This window comes from Myotis nattereri (genome assembly GCF_964212035.1).
Source record: "Myotis nattereri genome assembly, chromosome: 8".
Classification (NCBI taxonomy): domain Eukaryota; kingdom Metazoa; phylum Chordata; class Mammalia; order Chiroptera; family Vespertilionidae; genus Myotis; species Myotis nattereri.
In genome coordinates, this window is record NC_138083.1 from 22,395,732 (window position 1) to 22,422,346 (window position 26,615).

Here is a 26,615-nt window from a genome sequence, read left to right on the forward strand (position 1 = left end):
GGCTGGTAGGAGGCTCCTCTTCCTTGTAATTTATATGAAACTGTGGTGCAGCAAGACAGTTATCTGGAGTACCATTAGGTTAGGATGACAAGGGAAAGCCAACTGAAAAAGAGGTAATGTAATGGGAAGATCTCTTATAATCTGGCAAATAATGCTAATTTGTCAGTCCAAAGGAAGAATGCCAGGAAGCGGAGTGTGTAAATTAACCCAGCTCCCAAACTATCCAGGGTTGTATAACCAGCAGTGATCTGAGCTACTTGAGTTCTAAATCTGAGCTACCTTCATTTACAGAGGAAATCTGACATGTACTTAAAGTGGTTGTTCTAAATGGCATCAAGTGGACATCACCGATATTCCTTTATCACCACCTGCACAATTAGATTTCTTACTTCGGGTCACTACTAAAGTAAAAAGTTTCTGTCTTCCACTCTTTGCACATCCGTACTGTTCTTTCACTAATAATTTTTTTAAAAAAACATTGCTTTTTTCAGTTTGTTTTTAGGTCATATCAGTACCAGGTTGCAAAGATACAAACGTTATAACCTCTTTGGACTTTTGTTTACTTAGAATCATGAACATTTATCCTATGTGATATTGGGCCCATATTCTTCAGGTTTTCTCTCTCATACCTCTGAACACATCAGGTCCATCCCCATCTCCATACTTTTGTCCTTCCTTCTCCCTTCCCAGACTCTCCCATTTTGAATCCTACACATCCGCCAGACAAGAGTTTAATCCTCTCTTCCTGCACAAAGCCACCCTTACCCTCCTTGGCTCACATAATCTTTTTCCTCTTCTGAAATTGCCCTGCATTCGTGCTACTCCTGCTGGAACTTCACTGCTTCTACCTTGTGTCTGAAGTCATGTCTCCTTAATTAGAGAAGGGCTACAGTCTTAGTACAATGTTTTCCAGATAAATGATTATTTTTTCACAGAGTTCATGTGAGTTAACCTAAGCAAGAGCCCTAAAGTGGAAGTTATATATGATGCAGTTGCCCACACATGTTATATTTGGCCCAGAAAGTGTTTTTAAAATTAGAGAATTTCATATCAAAATCTCAATATCCATATTTTCTTGGAAAATGGGAAGAGCAGACCTATAAGACCACTATTCCATATAATAACAATTACCTAGAGAAACTAGAGAGGGTCAGAATAACTTGCCAGCTGCCTGATTAAACTGCCTTGATTAATCACTATGGGTGAATTTCAAATATTTTGAATGATTTTTCAGTAATTTTATTTACCATGAATTCTTCTGAAACTTAACTTGGATTTTTAAAACTGTTTTAGGGTAATGCAATTGGTCTTCATGGGCTTGGTCTTCTTTATTTTTATGGAAAAGGCGTTCCTGTGGTAAGTTAATTTCATTATCTTTTCAACATGTTTCTAGCAACTTATAAAGTAAAATTCATCGTCATTGATTAATTTTAAAAAAATTAGTGTCTATTACCTGGTTTGCCAAACTATCACATCTGATAACAGAGAATAAAATAATCTAGTGAAATGTTTGCCAAAGAGACATAGAACAGCCTTGTGACAAGAATTACAAACCCTAATCATTACCTAAGGAATAATAGCCAAATGTAATAGTAACCTTAGAAATCATCTAACCCCTGAGGATTTTTTTGATAGACAAATTTTGATAACCTCTGTCTTTGAGTGACCTTCCTCAATGTCTAACAAAACTTACTATCAATGTAGGAAAAGTCAAAATTTACATTGAAAATGAGATAATTATTTCCTAACATAATTTAATAATGAAACAAAATGTATAATACTTCTGATACTATTTTAATTAGCCTAAATCACAAAGGGCACTATCTATACTCTTTTTTTTTAAGTAGAAGACAATTGTTACCATGGAGTTATATCTCTACCTCTGAATAATAGAGTGTAATTATCTTGCAGAATTATGGTGAAGCACTTAAATACTTTCAGAAAGCTGCAGAGAAAGGATGGCCCAACGCACAGTTTCAATTAGGCTTCATGTACTACTGTAAGTGCTATGAATATGATTATTAACTTTGCTCCTTTATAAACAAAAATCAAAGGACTGGTATGTGTGGTTTAGATAGAACATTCAGGCAGCAATTTGAGTAGGCAAAGAGGTGCAGAGTCAGGAAACATCCCTTTGAAAAGGTTGAGTTGCCTTGTGATATCCAATACTACATATACCCAGAAGCAAGTATGAAACTCAGAAGAGCCCTAGCTGGTTTGGCTCAATGGGTAGAGCATCAGTCTGTGGACTAAAGGGTCCAGGGTTCGATTCCAGTGAAGAGCACATGCCAGGGTTGTAGGTTTGATTCCCAGTAGGGGGCGTGCAGGAGGCAGCCAATCAGTGATTCTCTCTTATCATTGATGTTTCTCTCTCTCCCTCTCCCTTCCTCTCTGAAACCAATAAAAATACATTTTTTTAAAAAGACATTCACAAGAAAGGTCAAACTTAAAGAAAAACATTTGGGACATGACAAACATCAACTTGCAGGTGTTTGTTAAGAATAACTGAGGTTGCAAATGAGAGTGTGAGAGGGAGAAGCAGTGGACCATGGTTAGAAATATGGTGATCCTCAGTGCCATTAAAATGATGAACAGAGAAGACTGGTCACAAGAAGGCTGGAAAGGCTTGGTCAGAGGTGGGGAGAGGGAGGTTATCTTAAGGAAGCCAAAGGATGGAACTTTCAAGAAAGAGTAAATGAGTGAGCATCCTTCTGAATACAGCAAGAAGCCTGGTTCTCAATTTTAAAAAAGAGGAGTTGAGTATTCATGGGACTTGTCAATATTGAGGATGTTAGTGAGATTATTGGACAGGTTGGTGTAGAAGCCAGATACAATGGGTTGAACTGTGAGGGGACAGTGAAGTAAAAATATTCTTGGAAGTACTGCACCTTTAAATGTAAGGAGAGAGATGTGATGGTGGCATGAAGGGGACTGAAAACTAAGAGGGAGTTGTTTTTAAGATGGTGAGAGTTATGAGTATAATTTTTGACAGAGGAAATAAAGCCAGCCAATAGAGATGGTTAATGAATCATGGGAGAAATGAGATAATTGATGAAAAGGGGTTCTGGAAAAAGTAGAGTGGCATTAGGATCTGTATACTTCACAGAGAGGTGGGACTTCTCATCCTCAAAGATGAAGGCAGGAAGGCAGAATGATGCATATGTAAATCTGGGGATCACAGGAAAGAGGCAAGAGGAAAGACAAAGCGAGGGTTTCCTCAGTGAGTTAGGAGGTACAAAGTTGTGATCTGAGAAAAAAGACAGTGTGATTGGGGTAGGAGGTCTCAGAAAGCCATGAAGTTCTGTCATCATCTCTGTGGGGACTAAGAGAGGACTGAGGGTGGCCAAGACAAGTACCAGGCAATCTGAACAACGTGAATCTTCCCATTAAGTCCTTCCTGTCAGAGTTGGGGGTGGCGTAGCTGCAGACTATATCATCAAGGAGGTCAGATCTGGCCAAAAAGTTGGCTGGCATTTTCCACAGAAGCTGGGGCAGGGCCTATTCTGCACTGTCTTGGGGGCTTGCCTAACATGCCCTTATTCTCCTAGTTCTTTCCAAGTCACAGGCTCAGGATCCATCAGACTCCTTAAGTTTCTAGAAGAACAGTAATAGTAACAGCTAAAGTTTATTAGTCTTTATATGTATTAACTCATTTAGTTCTCTAGTGGATATCCCACCATTTATAGATGAGCAAACTGAGCTATACTGTGGTTAAACATCTTGGCCAAGATCTCAGTGAACTGGGATTCAAAACCAAGCAATCTGCCTCTAGAGCCTTTGCTAGTAGCCTTTATATGACATACTTCTGAAGGCTATTAAATGTTAATGCAGGAGAGGAATTTAAGAACCAACTAGGGATAGCCCCTCCTTTTGCAAATGGAGTGCCTAGAGGTGCCCAACTCATAAAAGAGAGAGCCAAGACAAGAATCACGGCTGCTGGGAGTATATTGATTCTCTGCCCCTTGCTCAACCATGAGTTGAGTCCCAGCAGAGCCCCCTGGAGCTGGGATTTGCCTGCTGCAAACTCCATAGTTATGGCTGGGAGGAACTATACTGGTCTCCTGGTATAAAGATGACAAGGATGCAGAGATACATCATGGTGGGGCTCTGGTCCTCAGAGACCAGCATTTGGTCTCCTTTTCATATTGAGAAGATATTTTCATGAAACTAAACAGTCCTTCAGTTTTCTGAATGGGTCAAGAACAAGGATTTCTATATTCTTATAATCAAAATCACCACCACCACCACCACCACCACCACCTTCCAAAACAAAACAAAACAAAACAAAACAATACAAAAAAACCAGTGGCACTAGAACAGCTTAACTTTGGGTTGGATTTTCCCATCCTATTTGATATAGCAGGCATCACTATGACCATATATCCATCGATTATAATGTAAAAAATAAATAAGAGATGGCTCAAAATCATTTTACTTTTCAGCTGGCTCTGGAGTATGGAAGGATTATAAGCTTGCCTTCAAATATTTTTACTTGGCATCTCAAAGTGGGCAGCCCCTCGCCATCTACTACCTGGCTGAGATGTACGCGACAGGAGCAGGAGTGTTAAGGTCATGCAGAACTGCTGTGGAGGTAAATAATGAGATGTTTTTAAAGCACTTTTCATTTATCATACAGAGGAGGCTATACTGCCCTTAAATTGTTGATGCCTTTGATTTTATAGATATCACCTCTTTTCTCCCAGTTGGCAATGTGAGCACTGACATTGGTTAGGGAGGGAATGCACTGATGTAACTCAAGTTGGAAATGGAGGAAAAGAAATAATCCCTCTCCTCTTGCATTTGGCTTTTCATCAAGTTCAGAGCTCCCTCAAATGCAGTTAAGGAGCTTTGTTTCAGCCTTCAATCAAATCACCAGGACAATTTGGCACTTCTAGTGGGATTAGGCAATGCAATTTGGGAATCAAAAGGCTTGATCGGGCCTGGAAAATGTAGTTCACTTCCTCCCAAAAAGCAGGGTCTTTAGGTATTTGATGATTTGGATGGCAAAGTGAATTATTTCAGCCTGAGCCAGTGATGTACTTTTCAAAAGAATGCTTTTAGGATCTTAATGCCCTTTATTGATTTATTAAATACTTCAGCTGCACAAATATAAATATATCCATGTTGCAATCTGGCCCCTCTGAAACTCAGTTCAAAAGCTGCCAGCTAATAATCTATCTTTAGATTTGCTCCTTTGCCAACTTCCTAATGAATTATGTATGGCTAACCTCTTTTGGTTACATAAGGGCTATTCAGCTAAGTTGACATTTGTCCCCATAGAACTCTCACAGCTCCCTTGTGATTATGTCACCTCCAGCCCCAGGCACTTTCTTCCCTTCATTCTCTCCTTTCCCTATCAGCTGTGACCTTATAACTCGCCCTTGCAGAGCAGCAGTGCCCAGAAAGGCCTTTTTAAAAAAACAGAAGTCAATGTAGTCTTGTCCTACCAGATCACCTATAAGTCAGGAAAGTTCATTACAAAACATAAAATAAGTCTCAGGAAGTTTTAGCTCAAGACCAAAAAAAAAAATGCACTTGTAATCTTTGAGTCTATAAAAGGAATTAACTCTTAACCCTAAATAATTTGCAAAAGCCATGCTTTAGACTGGAAATGCTTGCCTGACCAGCCAGCAGGAGCTGAAGACTGATGTCATTTATCCTTTACCTGGAATGAAGTATATTGTCTAACTAGTCTACTTGATTTCTTTTCCCTCGTACAGCTTTATAAAGGTGTCTGTGAACTAGGCCACTGGGCTGAGAAATTCCTGACAGCATACTTTGCCTATAAGGATGGTGATATAGATTCTTCTCTTGTTCAGTATGCACTACTTGCAGAAATGGGGTATGAAGTAGCTCAAAGCAATTCAGCATTCATTTTGGAATCTAGTAAGATAAGTTAAAATTCCCTAATCATACATATTCATATATGATTTTATTACAGGGGTATTTTAAGTCTTCCTAATGGAATGTCTCACTTTTTTTTAGAAAAGGCTAAAATTATTGAAAAAGAGAAGATGTATCCAATGGCACTTCTCCTGTGGAATCGAGCTGCCATTCAAGGTATAGAACCAGATAAAAATGAGCACCTACCTGTTCCCTGTCCACCATTATTCATCTTACTTGCTCCAGCTGAGTTCTTGGGCAATAGGCAAAAAGGTGCACAAGTAGGTGGTATTTCAGATTGTACTGATGTTAGGATCAGCCGTTGGTTACAGGTCATTTCCAGCATTTTCTTTTCTTTGTTATTCTCCAAGTCTCAGTTTAGCAAACCATATGAATTCTTCTGTGGCTCTGTCTCGATGGCACCAGAACAGTTGTTTGACACATGACAGTTTTACTCAAGAATCCAGTTTTCTTGGTCTGGTTTCAGTCACTCATTTGCTGAGTTTTTTCTGAATTTAATCAAAAGTGTGGTCTATGCTATGTCTCAATTAGTTTATAGGTAAAATTACGGATCTCAGACTTGTTTGATTTCTCTTTTAAAATATCACATTGATGATTGCCACAAACTTCAGATCTTTATTATAACCATTAGCATGGTAGCATCACAAAACAAACAAAAAACAACAGAGTTAATTGGCCAGATCCTCTTCCCTTCCTGGAGCCCCGCTTATAGGGATCACATGCTCACAAGCCATAAGGAATGTTAAGATAGCATTGGTGGGGAAGCTTTGACAAGTGGTATTTGCATCACTATGTCTCATTCCATTCTTTCCCTACAATTATATTACTGAGAGCGGAGAGATACTGCAAAGCTGTCACTGTTGGCATTTGGATATGTGAGGAACTCTCTTGCAGTAAGAGAGCAATTTTGCTTCCAATTAAGTTTCTTAAAATCATCTCATGCTGAGTCCAAATCACCCTTTTCTACAAGAAGGGAATGGGATAAAAAATGATTCTCAGCTGATGTTAATATGAAGCAGAAGAAAAAGTCACAGTGGTGCCTCCTCACACCCAGCTAAGCTGGTAACACAGCAGCAAGCCATCCAGCCAATTTTAGTGAGAAATTCCCTAAAAAAGAAGTCTATATTTTCTAAATGTAATAAAGACCTTGTTTGGAGTGGGGAAACAACACCAGCAACCTCTCAGCTATGGCAAATTAGCCCAATTTCAACAAATACTTGTTTATTCAAAGCCAGGAAATGGTGTGAAAATTGCACCAAGGAAAAGAGCCATTGAAAATGAGGGGAGAGGGAATCAATGGTGATGGACAGAAACTTGACTTGGGGTGGTGAACACACAATACAGTGTAGAGATGATGTTTGTGGAATTGTGCACCTGAAACCTGTATAATTTTGTTAACCAGTGTCACCCCAATAAATTCAATAAAAAGGAAAAATGACAGATACACATATACAAAAGAAAATGAGGGGACATTAATATTAAACAGAATTCACCAATATAAGAATGTTAGGCCACTAAAAATAATTACCTGTCACAAGAGAGGTCAGGCATGAGTATCCCCAAAGATGTGGCTCCCTTGAGGTTAGGAAATCTGATAATGAAAGTTTCTAATCAGTTAGGAAATCTGATAATGAAAGTTTCTACTCAGTCACTGGTGGTGCTTCTTTCAGCAGTTACTGTGTGGGAGGAGGGTGGTGAGCCATCAGGACTCAATCACCACCATCCTGTGACTATGAAATTGAAGGGGAAATCCCTACCCTTGTCAAGTGACCCCTGGGAGCCTGTCGGGATCCCCACATGCCCCCAGTTATCTCCCTAATTAGGGTGCAGCCGAGTCCTCTGGAGACCCTGCTGTTTACTGCCTTCTATTATTAGAGATTTCAGGGGTCCTGCTTACTGCTTGTACAGCTCAGAAGTACACAGAAGTCCTGCCCTTTTGTGTTTATGGCCCAGAAGGAATCTTGGAGTCAAAGGAAGGCAGCTTTGGACAAAATTAGAGATTGAGTGGGTTTCTCACAGGGCTCCTGGGGCCTCTTACCTCTCTAGGTCCTGCAGACCCCTCTTTTAGGCATTGCTTCTGTACGGTCTTGCTGCCAGCTACCTGTACATTTTGAAGTACCTGGGAAGCAAACCATGATAACTAATGTCTTGGCAGCTTAAGGATTTTATGATGTTACCTCTACTCAGAAAGGGCTAAAGATGGCTCGTGGTATTACATTTTAATAGAGGATTCTGAAAAATTTAAAGAACTTCAGTACCCAAAATAATCAATTCCAAAGGATTTTAGGCATTGCACTAGGCCAAATGGAATTTGGAAGGAGTCCTGTAGCCCTTAGTGATATACGTCAGATCATACGAATGAACTCAAGTGTGTTTAAGGAATATTAGGAAGGCTAGAGGATATCAAGAAAGTGACATGCGAGAAGGCTAGCTAGTCAGGGAGGCAGAGAAGGCATGACTTGTAGGTCAGGTAAGACATCTGGAAATCATTCCTAGTGCAAACTGAAGCTCTGGGGGGATTTAGCACTGGGGAATAACATTATTTAATTTTACATTTTTAAAGATCATCTTGGCTGTTGTATGGAGAATAGATTAATAGAAGGACACTTTGGAAGCTATTGTAGTACTCCAGGCTTGGACTAGATGGTGGAGGAGAATATAAGAAATAGGTATGTTTTAGAGGTAGAACCAACTTGGGGATGGATTTGATAATGGAAGTCAGGGAAAAGAATCCTATATAATAAAAGAGAAACATGCAAATTAGCCGTCCCTCTGCTATGCTCAAGCCACGCCCACAAGCCAATCAGAGTGACTATGCAAATTAACCCGACAAAGATGGTGGTTAATTTGCATACACAGGTGTCAGGTGCCCCAGGAGGCAACAGCAGCCGCAGCCGTGGGCTCCCAGGACCTTCGCAGGCCTGGGAGGCGAGGCCATAGCCACACCTGCGGACTCCCAGGACCTTTGCTGGTTCGGGAGGTAAGGCTGCCTGTGCCTAGCCACACCCGCGGGCTCCTGGGACCTTGCCAGTGGAGAGCAGGAGGTTTAGAGGACTTGACAGAGCAGAAGACCACTGGACATAGAGCAGAGCGAGAGAGAGGGCAGCTTGGAGGGCACGGCTCCCTTTGTCACACCAGCTTCCTCATCACAGCTGTGGAAACTGACAGCAGGGAAGAGGAAGTCCCACCCCCACAGAATCAGCCAGAATCAGCCATTGGTCAGACAGCTCTCAGCGGCCTGACAGCCAGGACTCTCATTCACCTGCATCTCAGACTGTGACAGTAGAGAGGTGGGACTATGTCTAAAGAACAACTGTTGATACAACATAGCTCTGTAGCCTAAAGATGCTGGTGTTATCGACAGAAAATGTCTGCAGAGCAGCGTGTGTCTGATCTTAAAAGAAGGCGGCGCCTATGACAGGATGTATCTGACCACCAGCTACTGGAAAAACGTCACTCTGATGCCGAAAAACACCCATGTTATCGACAGAAAATGTCTAAAGACCAATGCGCCTTTGAAGTTGAAAGAAGGCGGTGGCGACGACAGACTATGTCTAGAGAACAGTCATCAACAAGTACTACCAATACCAGTAGGAACTTCCTTCTCAGTGAAAATGGAGTACATGAGGATGCAATTCTCAAACATAGTTGTGGTGGAATGACTGTTTGGTGTGAATTTTGCCTATCACTAAATTTCTCTGATGAAAAACCATCCAGTGGGAAATTTACTTGATGTTGTAGCAAAGGGAAAGTCTGTCCAAATGATACACATTTTCCAGATTGCCCTCTCTCTCGTTCTGCTCTATGTCCAGTGGTCTCCTGCTCTGCCAAGTCCGCCAAACCTCCCGCTCTCCGCCGGCAAGGTCCCAGGAGCCCCCGGGTGTGGCTACAGCCTCACTTCCCTGGCCTGCAAAGGTCCCAGGAGCCCACAGGCATGACTAGGTGCGGGCAACCTCACCTCCCGGACCAGCAAAGGTCCTGGGAGCCCGCGGGCGTGTCTACGGCCTCATCTCCCAGGCCTGCGAAGGTCCTGAGAGCCGTCGCCTCCTGGGGTGCCTGACACCTGTGTATGAAAATTAACCACCATCTTTGTTGGGTTAATTTGCATAGTCACTCTGATTGGCTTGTGGGTGTGGCTTGAGCGTAGCAGAGGGACAGCTAATTTGCTTGTTTCTCTTTTATTATATAGGATAGGGTGCGTTGCTGGGAACTGAACATGAATCATTTATTTATTTTTTCTAATATTTCTACCAGGCAATGCATTCGCCAGAGTGAAAATTGGAGATTACCATTACTATGGCTATGGGACTAAGAAGGACTATCAAACAGCAGCCACACATTACAGCATTGCAGCCCATAAATACCAGAGCGCACAAGCCATGTTCAATCTGGCCTACATGTATGAACATGGTTTAGGTACCACAAAGGTAATTGAATTGGTAATAATCCAAACCTGGTAATGGCAGCTCTATGGGACGGGGCAATTTATAAATGTTTTGCATTTCATGGATGTCATCAAAATGTAGAGAAAGGAAGGAAAAGACTTAACATTTGCTAAGTTCATCCCATGTGCCAACACATATTACTTACCCTATTAAGAATCCTCTGAGGTAGAAGTAATTTCCTACATTTATGCCCAAATACAATACTAAGGAGTAGACTAAATCTAGACTTGGCCAATTTGGTTCATAAATTTATGCTTCTTTCAAGAAATACGGTGGACCTTGCCCCGACTCCCTTCTACCTAGTGACCTTTCCATTGACTCTTAAGCTCTTAGTAACAAGGAGAAAGTGGAAATTAGGTTAGAGGTGGACACTGAAGTGACATTAATCCAGAAATGTCTTCTAAAACACCCTCTGTGTATATGACACAGTGCTCAGCACTCTGGAGAGGCCCAAGATAATAGATCTCCATCCTTCAAAGATTACATGTGGCTTGAGGAGGTGAGGCATATTCATTAAGAAAAAGAGCTAACAAAACAAGGAAATATTGGGTAACTCCCTTAGACCCATGGTCGGCAAACTGCAGCTCGCGAGCCACATGCGGCTCTTTGGCCCCTTGAGAGTGGCTCTTCCTAAGCCCTAGTAGTACCCTAATTAAGTTAATAACAATGTACCTACCTATATAATTTAAGTTTAAAAAATTTGGCTCTCAAAAGAAATTTCAATCGTTCTACTGTTGATATTTGGCTCTGTTGACTAATGAGTTTGCCAACCACTGCCTTAGACAGTAAGTGTAATTAAGGCAGAAAAAGGCTTTGGTATTTGACAGGGTGAAAAAGGTATTAAATATCAATAATGATAATAGCCAGGTATTGGCTTGTTATTTAAATCACAGAACCACTCAATGAAATAAGCCCTATAATTGTCTTCAATGTAGGCATCAAGGAACCAAAGTACAGGCCTGGCCGGTGTGGCTCAGTGGTTGAGCCTCAACCTATGAACCAGGAAGTCACGGTTCAATTCCCAGTCAGGCCATATGCCCCAATTGTGGGCTTGATCCCCAGTGTGGGGCGTGCAGGAGGCAGCTGATCAATGATTCTCTCATCATTGATGTTTCTATCTCTCTCTCCCTTTCCCTCTCCCTCCCCCTTACTCTCTTAAATCAATAAAAACATATTTTAAAAAAACTGAAGTACAGAGAGGTAGTAGTAGTGTCAGAATTTGAACCCAGGACTGCCTGACCCCTTGTGTTTTGCGGAAAGACTGTGCCTTGCATTGTGTCATCCTTAACGCTCAAGGATATATTTCACTTCAGTGTTTATATTCTGGGCTGCATTTCCAGAGCCAAATAATGAAAGGTTATCAGCTTTTCTGTGCTTTTTTGTTTGTTTTTAATGCTCTCTTTTTTCTTCCAGTTGTGCCAGTAATTGAGAATTAGAGGTAGGGAATTTCCTATGTGACATCGGCTAATGGTCCACACTGCAACCAAAGTACCTTGGTCAGGGCCTAACAATCCAGCAGTGAGATCCCTGCCTTTCTGTGCTGCCCTGTGGCCTTTGCGCAGATCACTTTTTCTTGTTGTTCATCCTCACCCGAGGATATGTTTTCCACTGCTTTGCAGAGAGAGTGGAAGGGAGGGTGGGGGAGAGAGACAGAGGAAAGAGTGGGTGGGGGAGAGAGAAACATCGATGTGAGAGAGACACATTAATAGGTTGCCTCTCGCATGTGCCCCAACTGGAGCCATGGATTGAACCTGCAACTCAGGTACATGCCCTTGACAGGAAATCAAACCAGCCACCCTTCAGTGCATGGGCCAGTGCTTTAACCACTGAGAACACTGGCCAGGCTGGCTGATCACTTTTCATCAGCCCTTGCACCCTAAGCAGTAGAAAGAATATTAACCCCAAATCCAGTCTGTTTTCCCCATTTCTAGAAGCTGCAAGCTTCCTGTGTTTATGGCAGTGGTCGGCAAACCGTGGCTTGAGCTACATGCGGCTCTTTGGCCCCTTGAGTGTGGCTCTTCCACAAAATACCACATGCGGGCTCGCACATACAGTGCGATTGAAACTTCGTGGCCCATGCTCAGAAGTCGGTTTTCAGCCTGGACGAGTCTATTTTAAAGAAGTGGCGTTAGCCGAAACCGGTTTGGCTCAGTGGATGGAGCGTCGGCCTGCGGACTGAAGGGTCCCAGGTTCGATTCTGGTAAAGGGCATGTGCCCAGTAGGAGATGTGCAGGAGGCAGCTGATCGATGTTTCTCTCTCATCGATGTCTCTAACTCTCTATCTCTCTCCCTTCCTCTCTGTAAAAAATCAATAAAAAATAAAATAAAAATTAAAAAAAAGAAGTGGCGTTAGAAGAAGTTGGGTGGGGGGGGAGGTGGGTATCGGTGACAGGAGAAGCGGTGCAGGCAGGCCTCGGGATACGCAGCACGGGGGAGGTGCGCGCGATTCATGCAGGAGTTGAGTGAGCCAGTCAGTCAGCAGTCTCATTGTGCAGTCGTTAGTGGTAGTCGCGTCCGCAAATCATGCCTAAAATTAAAAACAGCATACAAACCTGACTTACCCAAACTTTCCAAGGAGATGCAAGGCCATTGTTCACATTAGTGTTTGTCAGTCATTGTCATGATTTAATTTTATGGAAATTGTAAGGAATTTAATTTTATCAATAAATAATATCATTATCAAGTATGATATCAAGTTTTATTCAACGTACCTGTAGTTTAACTAAGACTTAAAACTTTAAATAAAGTTTATTAAGTTAATTTTAGGGAACATTGTGGAGTGAAAGAAGATGTAGTGTCGAGGATTGAGAAAGGTATGTTGAGATGGTTTGGACATATAGAGAGGATGAACGAAAGGAGATAGACGAAACAAGCATACAAGACGAGTGTGGATGGGAGAGTTGGAAGGGGTCGACCTCAGCGAACGTACCTCAATCAGATTGAGGACGTTTTTAGCAAAGGCCAGCTTAGGAGTACCCTAATTAAGTTAATAACAATGTACCTACCTATAAATTTCAATCGTTGTACTGTTGATACAGTGGGGCCTTGACTTACGAGTGTCCCAACTAACGAATTTTTTGAGATACCATCTGTCTCTCGGCGGATTTTTTGCATTGAGTTGATAGAGTAATTTGAGTTAACGAGCTCCTTAACGAGCTCAGTCTCGGAATGAATTAAACTCGTAAGTCAAGGCCCCACTGTATTTGGCTCTGTTGATTAATGAGTTTGCCAACCACTGGTTTGTGGGAAGTGAGAGGCATAGGGATTGGATTGTGTAGCTGTATTAGGTGATTCTTTGGCTGTTATTGAGCCACTCCCAGTTCCCCTCTCTCACCACATCTGCAAAACAGAATAGTGATACCTGTTCTGCCCCAGGCAGCTTCCGAAAGATTGAAGCTTTACTTCATCATTCCCCATGGAAAACAACCATCATGGTGAGAGGAATGTAGTTTGTTTAAAAGATAAAAGTGACCCCCACCCCATAGATTAAATTCAAATTAACTCTCCTACCCCCACCCCACCTCGAGCTGTGTCAGAGGATTTTCCTCCTTGGAGTCACTGCTGATGGCTCCCCCAGGCACTTGCTTCACAATGTTAAATAACAATTGTTGAAACATACATTTCATACAGTTAGAAAAAACTCTAACATTTCTCTCTGAGTTTCTGTTCTTTTCCTGTCTGGGTTCCTGTTTTATCACAGGGCACTTTGATCAGTCTCTCTCATTCACAGACATTTTTCTACAGAAAGTCTCTACACGTAAACACACACACACACACACACACACACACACACACACACACAGGCGCACACATGCACAGGTGTGCTCAACCTCAGGCCTGGATATGGAAATTTTAGATTTAGTTAATGAGGGCCATTGCTCCTTGTCTTTATTAATTCCCTCTGTTTAGCAATTAGAAAATAATAACCAAGTACTATACTCAGGTGCCAGGTTTATTAATCTTGTTATCTCACAGTCAGGTTAACAAGGAGATCCCACCTTTTCTAATCCTCAAAATGAGTATGCTGATAATTAAAAGCCCAGAGCTTGTTCCAGGGATGGTTAATGAAAGCAAAACAACAATTAGAACAGGCTTTCACAGCACTTAAATCATCTAGTGATTACACATTTGTTCAGCAAGCCACTTCGAAATCCTCTTTATTAGTTAATCCTTGTGCAAACCCGTGGGAAAGGTGAGTATAATATTATTACTAGGCTTTCTCTGAGAATCAAAAAGGGTGTAGTATAGAATCAGGTTTCGTAAACTCCGTATTTAAGCCCACTAGGAGAAGAAAGTGAGATATAAATCAACTCTAAGAAAATCAGTGTAAAAATGGTTCTCATCTATTTTTAGGAAAGAACATTGGTATTAGGGTGGTGTAGGAGAGTTATCCTAATAGCCTCACCGAGAAGCATCTCACTCCTCAATTTCTTTACTTCTGATTAAGCTCAGTAAGTTTTTTACTTAAACTGTGGCCCAGAGCTGACTGCACCATTGTTCTGAGAACAAAAAATAACTACCTGGGAGAAGTTGGGAGATGACCTCCCAATTCTAAATTTAGAAATTCACATTCTATATATAATTCTATATTCATCTCACAAGTTGTTATATGAAACTCTTTCTCAATTTATACTTGATTCAGAATTACTTCAGAAATTTAACCTGGGACAAAACCTGGTGCCCATCCCCTCCTGCCCATTCCTTCTGCCCATACCCTGGTTCAGGCTGGAATTTCTACTCACATAGGCTTCTGTAAAGGCTCCTCAGGAGTCTCCCATTCTAGCATTTTCCTTTGAGTCTGTGGCAGAGATAGGTCTGCCCACCAGTTCCCTGTAATGCCCATCCACAGGGAGGTCTTGCTGCTGCTGTGTGTCTCCTAGTCAGAGGCTGCATCTCCAGGCTCCCGTCACATCCAAAGGAATGGGAGTGAAGGTGAAGGTGTCGCTTCTGGTCTAAGGAGGCTGAGAAGTAGATGGAGCTTCTCCCTAGTCTCCTTCCCCTTCCACTGGCTGACCACAGAGACCCAGAGGCTTTAGGGACAGTCCGAACCATGTGGCAGGAGGAGCTTGGGTTCCTCCATGATCACAAGAAGGAAATTCCCCACCGAACAGGAGCACCCACTTGGAATGCTAAATATGTTAAGCCGCTGCTATTTGGGGGTTGTTACAGATACAAGCATTACTTAAGTTAATCCATATAACAAAATACTATCAGGTTATTCTTGATAAAAAATAACTTTGGTAGCACTATTTCTCCACCTTTCTCCCCCTCCCCCCCAAACATGCACGCGCACGCACACACACACACACACACACACACACACACACACACGAAAAATATAAGCAAGCAAATAGAAAAATAAATGTTATTGACTTTCTATTGCCTAATAAAGTCCAGACTTCTTACCCTGACCTATCCTATCTTGATCATAATGGCTTGATATGCCACTATTTCTCTATATACCTTCTAGACTACTTTTCCTTCCCCCACAAAAGACCTTGAACCCTCCTGACCTTTGGTCACATCACTCCATTTGCTGGAATTATCTCTCACAGTTTTTCCCATTGAAGACCATTAAGTTTTTCAAAGAATAGTTCCAGTATCATCCCCTCATGAGCCCTTCAATGAAACCTCGGATTTAAAAGATACCTACCTTCCATACTGCTATAGCACTCTGCCTCGATTTTTTTTCTTTATTTATTCCTCAGATATTTATCCAGTAATTGTTTTATATCAGGAAGCACTGTGCTTGGTTCTGAAGGTACAAGAGGAACAAGAGAGCCTTCAAAGAAATCTCAGTATACTACAGAAGAGACATGTGCCTAGCTATAGTGAAAGCCTAAAATGGCACCAGTACATGGTCACACAAGTCAAGTGCCGTAAGCGTGTTAAAGGCGGAAAAATTGATTCAGGTGGAGGAATCAGTACTGTCAGGCCCAGTTCTGAAATGTTTTTGTAACATGGAGCATAAGAAACAAATGACAGTCTTTTTAAAAGAAATAAATCATGTGTATATTTTAAGATAATGACTAGGAACTCTATCCTAAATTTTAAAACAACAGGTGTGTGTGGGGGGGGGGGAGGATTATCCTTTGGCGATGAATTTCAAATTTACATAGTTAGACTTATCTTTAGGCTGCTCTGAGACCCAATTTCCAACATTGGTCTGGGGTTCTATACCAACAAATAATTCTGACACCATCAGGGTGTCCAAGAATTCAACTTAATTGTGACACTATCTACCCAGAGAAAGCATCAGATTCCACAGGTTAAAGATTGCCCCCCAGCCTCAGTTTCAGATGCCATTCCCAAGCCCAGGCTGTTGCCTGTGCTTCTGACCCACTGACTGAAAGTCAGATGTTCCCACGAAATGTCAGGTTTGAGTAATTTGCTAGAGCATCAAATCAGAGGAGCGTTTTACTGACTAGATCACTGGTTTATTATAAAAGGATGTAACTCAGAAACAGGCAGGTAGAAGAGAAGCAAAGGGCAAGGTGTGTGGGAAGGGATGCAGAGCTTCCACACCCTCTCCAGGGCATCACTCTCCCAGCACCTCCAGGGTTTACCAACCAGAGCTCTCTGAACCTTTTTGGGTTTTACCTAGGCTTCCTTACACAGGCATGGCCATTAATTCAACCTCCAGCCCCTCCAGAGGTCTGGGGTGGGACTTAAGTTCCAACCCACTAATAGCATGGTTGGTTCTCCTGGCAACCAGCCCCATTCATAGGTGCTTCCAAAGGTCAGCTCATTCAAAAGACACCTTTCTCACTCTAAACAAGCTATTTTCAACTTTTTTCTTCTCGTGGCACACATAAGCCAATTACTAAAATTCTGTGGCACACTAAAAAATATATATGTTTTGCCAATCTGACAAAAAATAGGAATAATTTTGATTCATTCACACCAGATGGCTATTGTTGTGTTGGCTGTTGTCATTTTTTTATTTGACAATCTAAGGCAGTGGTTCTTAACCTTCCTAATGCCATGACCCTTTAATACAGTTCCTTATGTTATGGTGACCCCCAGTTGTTTGAAATGTATTGAAATATATTGAAAGTATAAAACATAGTATTACCCAAAGTGAAAAATTCCTGAATTAAAATTATATGTATAAGAATACCTCTATATATAGAAATCTATATATATAAAAAGCCAGTGACTGGAACACTGTAACAACCAAAATAACCAGTCACTATGACACCCACTGCGGCCAGCGAACTGGCCGGATCAGGGGGGTGGGGCCAGCTGGTCAACCTCTCTCGGGCCCTGCCCCCAGCTGGCCCCTCCCCCGATTGCCCCCCCTAGGGGGTGGGTCTGGCCAGCCAACCTCCTGAAGCTCATGCCCCCAGCCTGCCCCACCCCGATGGCCCCCCCCATACCATTCTGGGGTGGGGCCAGCCAGCCCACCACAAGCCCTGCCCCCAACCAGATCCCCTACCCCAATCATGGGTGCAACCCACTGGCCAATCACCCTCAGCCCCTCCCACAGCTGGCCTGGCTCTGATCAGGCCGGATCGGGGCAGGCGGCCGGCCAACCTCCCACCATATCCTCCTCCCAACAGGCCCAGCCCCAATCTTCTCCAACTGGGGCCGGGCCGGCCAGACCCCAACCATGCACAAATTTATGCACTGGCCTCTAGTATAGATATAAATGCTGGAATGCTGGAGGGAGATATATAAAATATTATCAGAACTTACCTCTGTACAGTGAAATTGTAGGTGATTTTTAAAACTTGCTCACTTCTATATTTTCAAAGTTTCTTTAATTTAGCATATACTATATTTATAGGAAAAGAATAAATTATTCAAAAATTACCTGTTCCAATATAAAAAAAAATTTTATTGTTGACAATATTACAGATGTTTCTCCATTTTCCCCCTTCCCCCCCTCCATACAGCCCCACCCCCGGCCTTCCCTACACTGTTATCTGTATTCATGGGTAATGCATACATGCATATATGTTCTTTGGTTAATCCCTTCCCGTGCTCTCCACCCTCCTCCTCACTGAGATCTGTCATTCTGCTCCATGCATCCATGCCTCTGGACCCACTTTGTTTATCAGTTTATTTCATTCATTAGATTCTACATATGAATGAGATCATGTGATATTTGTCTTTCTCTAACTGGCTTATTTCACTAGCATAATAATCTCCAGGTCCACCCATGCTGTTGCACTTTGGGGCGCCTTCCTCATGTAATTGAATACTTTTCATAAACCAGATCCTTTATTGCTGAAGAATTCTGTGTCTTCGAATTATAAGAAGCTAATTGAACATGTGAACATTGGCACCCCCGACATTTTAGTTAGAAAAAGTTGATTCAAAAAGAATCTGTGAAAGTGGGATAGGAGAGCAATGGACTTATTTAATGAACTCTAGTCATCATCAAAACACTATTCAGAATAAATTTTTTAGTTGAGCTATTTGGTTTTTTATTAAATAGACTAAAGAATAGGGAGTCTTTTCTAGAGTCTAGTAATAAAATTTCTTTTATATGGGTTACCCTGGTTAGCCACAAGCGTTCAGAAATTTCTTTCTTTGGGAATTTTAAAGACTTTTCTATCCTACTCTAACCCCATTATAAATTGTGAGGCTGCCTGGGCATTAAATGTACTTCTCACTATTTTTAGTATAAACCTAGTGACTGAATTGTGATGATTGTGCCTCAAGAAACAAATTAATAACTATTGCTTGCCTCAAATAAGAATGAATGCCTGAGATATTGACAAAGGCTGCCTTCCCCTGAATGATTCAAGTCAATATGCCTTTCATCTGTGGGGCAGGTGAAATGCCATTCTAATCTGCAGGGCACTTTCAAATGAATACCCATTGGATTTGTTGGGATTAGAGACACAAATTAAAGTTGTTTTTTATGACATCCATTTTCTCTATTGCCAGGAAGATTTTTTCAGAACAATCTTCTGAATTTTAAGTATTTTAAGCAAGAGTATTCTTTTTTTCTCCAACAAATCAATTTACTGGACCACAAAGCTTTGAGAAAACGTAAGAAATGACCAGCAGAACATAGCTGAGAGAGGACATGCCCAAGAAATGCTTTAGCACAGGTCATAAGAATTCATAACTATTGAACTCTGTGTAATAAAGTTCTGAGAGATGGAGAACAACAAAGAGATACTGAATGGCCACAATTTGTGAAAAATCTCTCTTCTTCCCCTTCCTTTGAAAACAATCCATAGGCACCCAGCAAAGTACAATTCTGGGACTGTCCCAGGGCACTTCAATCTTTAAGAGCAACTCTGCTTAGCCTTTTCACTACATTGCTTTAGAAAACAAAGCAAAAATAAAGCAAACAAAAACAAGCCATAGCAGTGAAAACTTTTTTTTTTTTAATGTTTATGTGCCATCACATAAATTAATGGTTAAAAAAAAGAAAAAAAGTCCTAAAAATATAGTATGTCCCTTGAGGAATCCAATTCTAGCCTGAGAACCAAAATAATTTATTCATTCATTCTACTGGTATTACCAGTTTTACCATGTACTCAGCATGTCATATAGCACTGGGAATTCAAAGGTAAGCAGGAGTCCAAGTCCTTGCCTTCAGGACGAAGAGACAGGCAAATGAATAAACAAATTCTATTAACGTCAGCTCTGAGAAACACATGAAGAAAACTAGGAATTTTAACTGCTTGTTATTATCTGTACTGTTATTTGTTCTAGGGAACGGTACTGTGCCTAGTGTTCTCCTGCCCCTTGAAAAGGCAAGCATGCCTCATATCAGGTCCAGGGGTATCCAAGAAAGTGTTTGGAGATTGTGTTAGTTTCCTATGGCTGCTGTAACGAATTACCACAAATGTAGTAGCTAAAAGCAACACACATTTACTATCCCACAGTTTCTGTAGGTCGGGAGTGTGGGTGAACTGACGGGGTCCTCTGTGTAGGCTGTGCTCCTTACTGGGGCTCTGGGGAAGCATCCACCTCCCGGCTCATTCAGGTTGTTGGCCGGATTCAGTCTCCTGTGCTTATAGGACTAAGAACCCATCTCCTTGCTGGTTGGTTTCATTCCTTCTTATTCCTTCCCTGGGGCCCTCACAAGGATTCTACACGTGAGTCCTTCGCAAGTGTAGAATTTCTGACTTCTCCTGCTAAGCTCTCTAACTTTCTCTCCTGCCCTCAGCCCTGAGAAAACTCTATGCTTCAGAGCTCAGTTAATAATATTGAGTCTATCTGACAGACCATGATCTCTCTATCTTAAGGTTTGTAACATATTCACAGGTTCCAATGAATAGGACATAACATCTTTGGGGGAGCCATGCTGCATACCCGAGATATTTTACACAATGGCTGCTGTTTACTACTGAGGATGGGCTGTTCTATTTCTAGGACATTCACTTGGCCAGGAGGTTATATGACATGGCTGCTCAAACAAGTCCCGACGCTCATATGCCGGTCTTCTTTGCTCTCGTGAAACTGGAGACTATGCATTTGCTCCGAGATATCCTGTTTTTTAATGTGAGTTTGTCTCGAATAGGTCCCAGTGAGCAAGTCTTGGGTGGTGGAATGGAGGGACCTATTCCCCTGAATAGAGTGGGAGGCTTGGATTTTTTTTCTTTCTAACAAAATGTCTTTTCCCAGCAGTTTACAATGAGATGGAAATGGATAAAATTGGATGATACCCTTGGACAATACTGGGATTTATTTGCGATTGGCCTCATTGTTGCTATGCTGATCTACTTGCTTAGAAATCGCTACGGGTAGGATCTGGATTCTAGGAAAACCTGCTCATGGGAGCCAGTTCGCTCCAAGGTGTCCTCACTAAATAAAGACTTTTCTTGTCAAACTCAAGAGTCTGCCGCGGATTTCCCAAATGCCTGTGATGGAAAATGGACAAAGCTTGGGACCTGTCCTCTGAGAAATCATTTCACTTCCTGCTTAGTTGAGGTGACCACTTGAGGGGTATTGGGGACTAGTCACCCACGGCTTCATTACAAACTTGTCATCTTAGTGATCTAGTTCTGAGTCAGGGATAAAGACTCCAATTCCAAGCCAATTCTCATGCTATTCTAACAACCTTTCAAAAGAACAAACGGGTGTCTTGGCTCCTGCAGACACACTGAGATAGGGAGAAGGCCAAGTCCCGGGAGGGCAGGAACACAGACCCCTCAGATCTGATAAATACGAAAATTATACATAGAACCTTCCTTTTGTGGGGTTGATCCTGTGAACCACATCAAAAACCCAATGAGCAAAAGCTCCTGTGACATCTGTGCCCAGGGCCAACTCACACTCCTCACCCAGGAATTGGGTGGAATTCCCTTTGGATGGGACCAACCTCCTGGGATAGAAGCTAAAGGGTACAGATGTCTATCTCCCCTGACAGGCAAAGCAGGAGCCCAGGGCTAAAGGTAGGGTGGGCAAGGAGAGTGCACAAGGCCCATGACGCATCTCAAAAGGTCAGGCTTGTATCTCAGCTCTGGTTAAAATATAGGAGCAAGGGTAACGTGATTCAAGTTTCCTGTCTCAGCTCATTGTTCCAAGTAAATATGAGCAAGGCCTTTGAAAATAGGAGTGGTTTAAGAGCATTGCTGAGACCTCTCTCTTAGTGGCTGTTTCCTTGTAACACTAAAGTTTTGAAATTACCATTTATTTGTAAAGATCTAAGTTCTTAGATAAGGAGCTCTTTCCACCAGAAGGTCTAAGAGTGAAGGGCAGAAGGTTTATCCTCCTAGTATTCATTCATTCATTTATTCATTTACTTATTCACCATGTTTCCCAAGAGCCTACTCGGTACAAGCCACTTGTCACTGTATATAATTTGCTTTTTATTAAGTAAGAATTGCTACATGTAAGCACGTAGGACAATGTCAGGTCTACAGGAAGCACTCTGGGTTCTCTACACTACCTTAATTCATTAATTCTAAAATTTCTTTCCAAATTTTAACATTTCCAAAATTAGGATACACTCAAAATGAATAGCACTTAGATTTGAAGAACTCCTGTATTATTACTTGTTCGCTTCATTTAACAGGAAGCCCCTAAATGGCTGAGGCTCTTTCACCCTTACACCCTAGCACCCCAGCACCTAGCACCGTGGCTGGGACCTCATAGTGCCCAGTGAATTGGTGGAATGATTGCAAAAAGGAAAGAAGCCTTTCCCAAGGGCACCCCCACCTCACCGTGTAGACTGCATGTCACCTCTCTTCTCTGAACTCTCAAGGCCCTTCAGTCAGACCTCTTTTATGGCTTATCTCATGTTCTACTTTGAACTACAGTTGAGTGCCTGTTACCCAACACCATTGAAATGAAGGCAGGGTCCCCACCCTATTTACCTGAGGATCATAGTACCCTATTTGGCACAGTGCCTTCACTAGGAGTCTCAAAGTACTTTTGTTCTAATACCCAATGTCAGCTTCACTGTGGTCTCTAGTAATCCCAGTGTGAGCTCTGTCAGGGCAGCAATTAAGTCAGGGGTGAGGAACCTTTTTTCTGCCAAGGGCCATTTGGATATTTATAACATTACTAGAGGCCTGGTGCACAAAATTCATGCACTAGGGGAGGTCCCTCAGCCCGGCCTGCCCCCTCTTGCAATCCAGGACCCCTTGGGGGATGTCCACCTGCTGGCTTAGGACCTATCCCAGGCAGGCCTAAGCCAGCGGTCAGACATCCCTCTCACAGTCCAGGACCCCTTGCTCCTTACAGCCACCTGCTCACTGCTCCTTGCCACTTGGCTCACTGCTCGTTAGCGCTCTACGGAGGTTGGAGAGGCTCCCGCCACTGCGCTTGCCAGCTGTAAGCCCGGCTTCTGGCTGAGCGGTGCTCCCCCTGTGTTCAGCATCTGCCCTCTGGTGGTCAGTGCACATCATAGCCACCGGACGTTCCACCATTTGGTCAATTTGCATATGATGAGTTATCTTAAGTTGTATTTCATTCATCAGAAAATAAAGTCTAGGTAAAGATAAAGTGCCTTTTACAAAAGGAGCATTCAATCTTCACCTAAGAGCATTAGAACAAATCTCTTACATTTGAGAGCTATTTGGATTTTTGGCATAGAGGTAAAACAGCTATCTGAGGTCTTGTGATTTATTCCTTTTAAAAGCAATATCTGTTTACTAATCAATCTTCTCATGCGAGCAAGAGCAACTTTTACATAGGAAAAATGGTAAGCTAGCATCACAACAGCAGTACCTAATTCTTGAAAGCCTAAGATTCATTCCCTCAGAATAATAACAGCTAACATATCATGCTTATTATGTGCCAGGCACTGTTCTAACTAAATGTATTAACTCACTTGTTCTTTACAACTGCCTTCCTGGGAGGATACTGCATCATCTTCCCTCTTTTACAGAAGACGTTGAAACTGGGTCAAGTAACTTTCCCAAGAACACACAGCCAGGACAACTGGTTCAGAGTCCATTTTGTTGACCACTGCACTGAACTGCCTTGACAAAGTTCATAAACAGTTTTGCAGCTGTGTGGATCATGTAACTGAATGTAGGTTTTCCTGAAACTGTTCAAATTATCCAATGTCTCTGCAATGCCTACCATTGTGTAGAGCTTATGATTCCCAGGACTGATTCAAGATCTTGCAAGGTGCTTCCTGATAGCTTGCTGATCATTAGGTCTGGAAGATGCCATAAAATATAGGATCATCCGGCAGATTCACAACATGAGTGCCAATCTCCAAGAGCTGAACATTTAGCTGAAGAAGAAGAACTCATGGACAGGAAACGATGTAAAAAAAATGCTAAAGGAGGGGGAACTAACAAAAGTTCAAGATGGTCTGGGACAAGAAAGCAAAGCGAACTTGAGCTGGACTTAGAGAATGCCTGAGCTTAGCGTGAAAGAGACAGAGGCTTGGGAGGGCGGGCAGCTGCACAAGGACACATTCAAGCACAGGGCTGAGTGTGTGTGTGAGACCGTGGATGGAGTCACCTGCCTGGCTCCCACACACAAAGGTTGTGGCCGGAGGGAGAACACGGAGGGAAAGACTGGTACTTCATGGAAGGCTTTGACCTCTAGAAGAAGGCCCTGTAATAAATTTGTTAATTGCACTGGCTTTGTCACATACAGGACTGAAGTCACTTGCTGGCTGCCTTTTATTTATGTGACCTTTGAGAACTTACCTCTCTAGGCCTGTTTCCTCATGAAAAATGGGGATAATGGTACTGTTAGCCACCTTTGAGGGAGCTGTGAGGATGTGACAAAAATGCATATCAAAGGCTTGGCACACTGCCTGGCAAGGGTGTAGAACACGCTGAGCTTTCAAAGGAGGGCTTTACCAACTCATGACACCTTAGGAGAGGTTAAGTAAGCTGCCTCTGAGAATAATGAGTGCATAGCTGGCTTCTCGAGAAATGATACAGACAACCTGTTTAGAGATCCCAAAGGACTTTCCTATTTCTCCACTTAGTCCTCTAGCCACCTGAAGCCTGAGCATTTCCTTTTCAGGTGGGACTTACAGTCAGATTCTCATCACCCAGAAGAATAACTGGGAGCTTTCAGCAAAATTCAGGGACGCGTACCAAATGCTCAATGCTTGGTTCCTAGGAGAAAATGTCATCTTCCATGGAAAATGTAGAAGGCAGTTCACGCTGCATATTTTAGGTTCTAGAGCCCTTCACTAAGGCCCATATACCTACAGCAGTAATGCATGCTGTACCACTTTTGTGGACTAGGGAACCCAAGGCTCATCAGTGTTCACCTCAAACCTTCTCCTCAGATGAAATTCAAGTGAACTCTGAAGGGGAAAGAAGTCCCCAAAACATCAACATGGAGTCTGAGAAAACGTAAAGATGGGAAAGGAGCCCTGTCCCTTCCGTTCCAGGACCCAAGCCCTCAGATCAGACTGAACGCTGCCGAGATCATCCGGCCCAACGGCTCACACCATAACATGATAGAGGGGTGTCCCATGCTTCCCTCAGTGACAGGGACTCCCTCCCTAAGGCCATGATTATTAACCAAAATGGAAAGGTGGGAATGTTTTGTTTGAAAAATCCCCTTAGGGACTTGGAAGGCAGGCCTGTAGTCTCCTTTGAGACTGAGCACCAAACCTGTAATTTTAGATGAAAACCCTGAGGCCAGAAAGATGGCGTTGGACTGAGCCTTGGGCACCAGCATGGTCCGGACTAAACCCAGACCACCCGACTCCCAGTCCCTGTGCTGCCCTCTATCTCCAGTGTTTATTTTGGCAAGCGCTGGAAGATCCTGTGGAAACTTCGTCTCCAATCTCCTACTCTCTAAGCATAAGCACAGTTTAGATTGGAGCTATTCCTGATTATCCGTTTGCAGGGCTGGCTCTGACACACCAAGAACCACGTCCTGGGAGATTCTTGTACGAGGTGTCTGGAGATTGAACAGACTACATTTGCACTTTGAAAGTGAAGGCTGTTTACCTTTGTCTTGTGTCATCCATGGCTAGCAAGACAGGATCAACTCTGGCTTTTAAAAAGCCCCTCTTTAAAAAAATTTTTTTTTTTTATTTCAGAGAGAAAGTGAGAGGGAGAGAGATATAGAAATGGAAACATCAATGATAAGAATCATTGATTGACTGCCTCCTGCATGCCCCACACTGGGGATTGAGCCTATAACCCAAGCATGTGCCCTGACTGAGAATCGTGACCTCCTGGTTCATAGGTTGACACTCAACCACTGAGCCATGCCAGCCGGGCCAAAAGCCCATTTCCACAGCATCATGCACACCTGAGAGTCTGGTAACAAGTGCAGTGTCAACAGTCCATCCTGATAACCAGCGGTCAGCCACCCAAAGCTAAGGCAGAGGGAAGTGACTGAGGAAACCATGCAGTTGCTTAGCTCATTGAGTTTTCAAGGTCAGAATGTTCTCAAATTCTCTGGTTTCATTTTGGATAAGTCCCATCAGGTTTCCAGAAAATTGATCCTAATATTCCTAGGAAGTGAAATTTGAGGCTTACTAAATATACCTTGGGAGGTTCTATTTTGAGATACCACGGACTCAAACTTCAAGGTAAGAGAATCTCAGGGCCAGTATTCCCTGAAAACAAATGTAATATAGTAGTTATGTTGGCTTTACATAATTTCCAATAAGCAAGCTATGTTCTATACTTGAAGTACCAACTTCATATATGCTAGGCACCCAATTGTTCCCAAAGAGAGCAAATTAGTTATCTATTGCTGTGATAACAAATTACTCCAAACATAGCAGCTTAAATACAAACATTTCTTATCTCAGTTTCTGTGAATCAGAAATTTGGGAGGCTTATCTGGGGGTTCTGGCTCAGGGTCTCTCCTGAGGTTGCCATTAATGTGTCAGCAGGGATCAGTCACCTGACA

The 26,615-nt window shown here is 42.5% G+C and overlaps 1 protein-coding gene across 2 annotated transcripts in view; it reads left to right on the forward strand.

The window, feature by feature from the left end:
* The window catches only part of SEL1L2 (SEL1L2 adaptor subunit of SYVN1 ubiquitin ligase), a 105,099-nt gene extending 80,736 nt beyond the window's left edge, over positions 1–24,363 (forward strand). Inside the window, exons 13-20 of one of the 2 annotated variants that reach the window (XM_081097750.1) lie at positions 1,294–1,356; positions 1,912–1,999; positions 4,443–4,591; positions 5,721–5,886; positions 5,986–6,060; positions 10,159–10,331; positions 20,691–20,819; positions 20,943–24,363. In XM_081097750.1, coding sequence (XP_080953876.1) covers positions 1,294–1,356; positions 1,912–1,999; positions 4,443–4,591; positions 5,721–5,886; positions 5,986–6,060; positions 10,159–10,331; positions 20,691–20,819; positions 20,943–21,065 — 966 coding nt within the window. In that variant the 3' untranslated portion in view covers positions 21,066–24,363. The remainder of the gene's footprint in view (positions 1–1,293; positions 1,357–1,911; positions 2,000–4,442; positions 4,592–5,720; positions 5,887–5,985; positions 6,061–10,158; positions 10,332–20,690; positions 20,820–20,942) is intronic. The other variant, XM_081097751.1, reaches the window with a different exon arrangement.
* Positions 24,364–26,615: the final 2,252 nt, after the last annotated feature.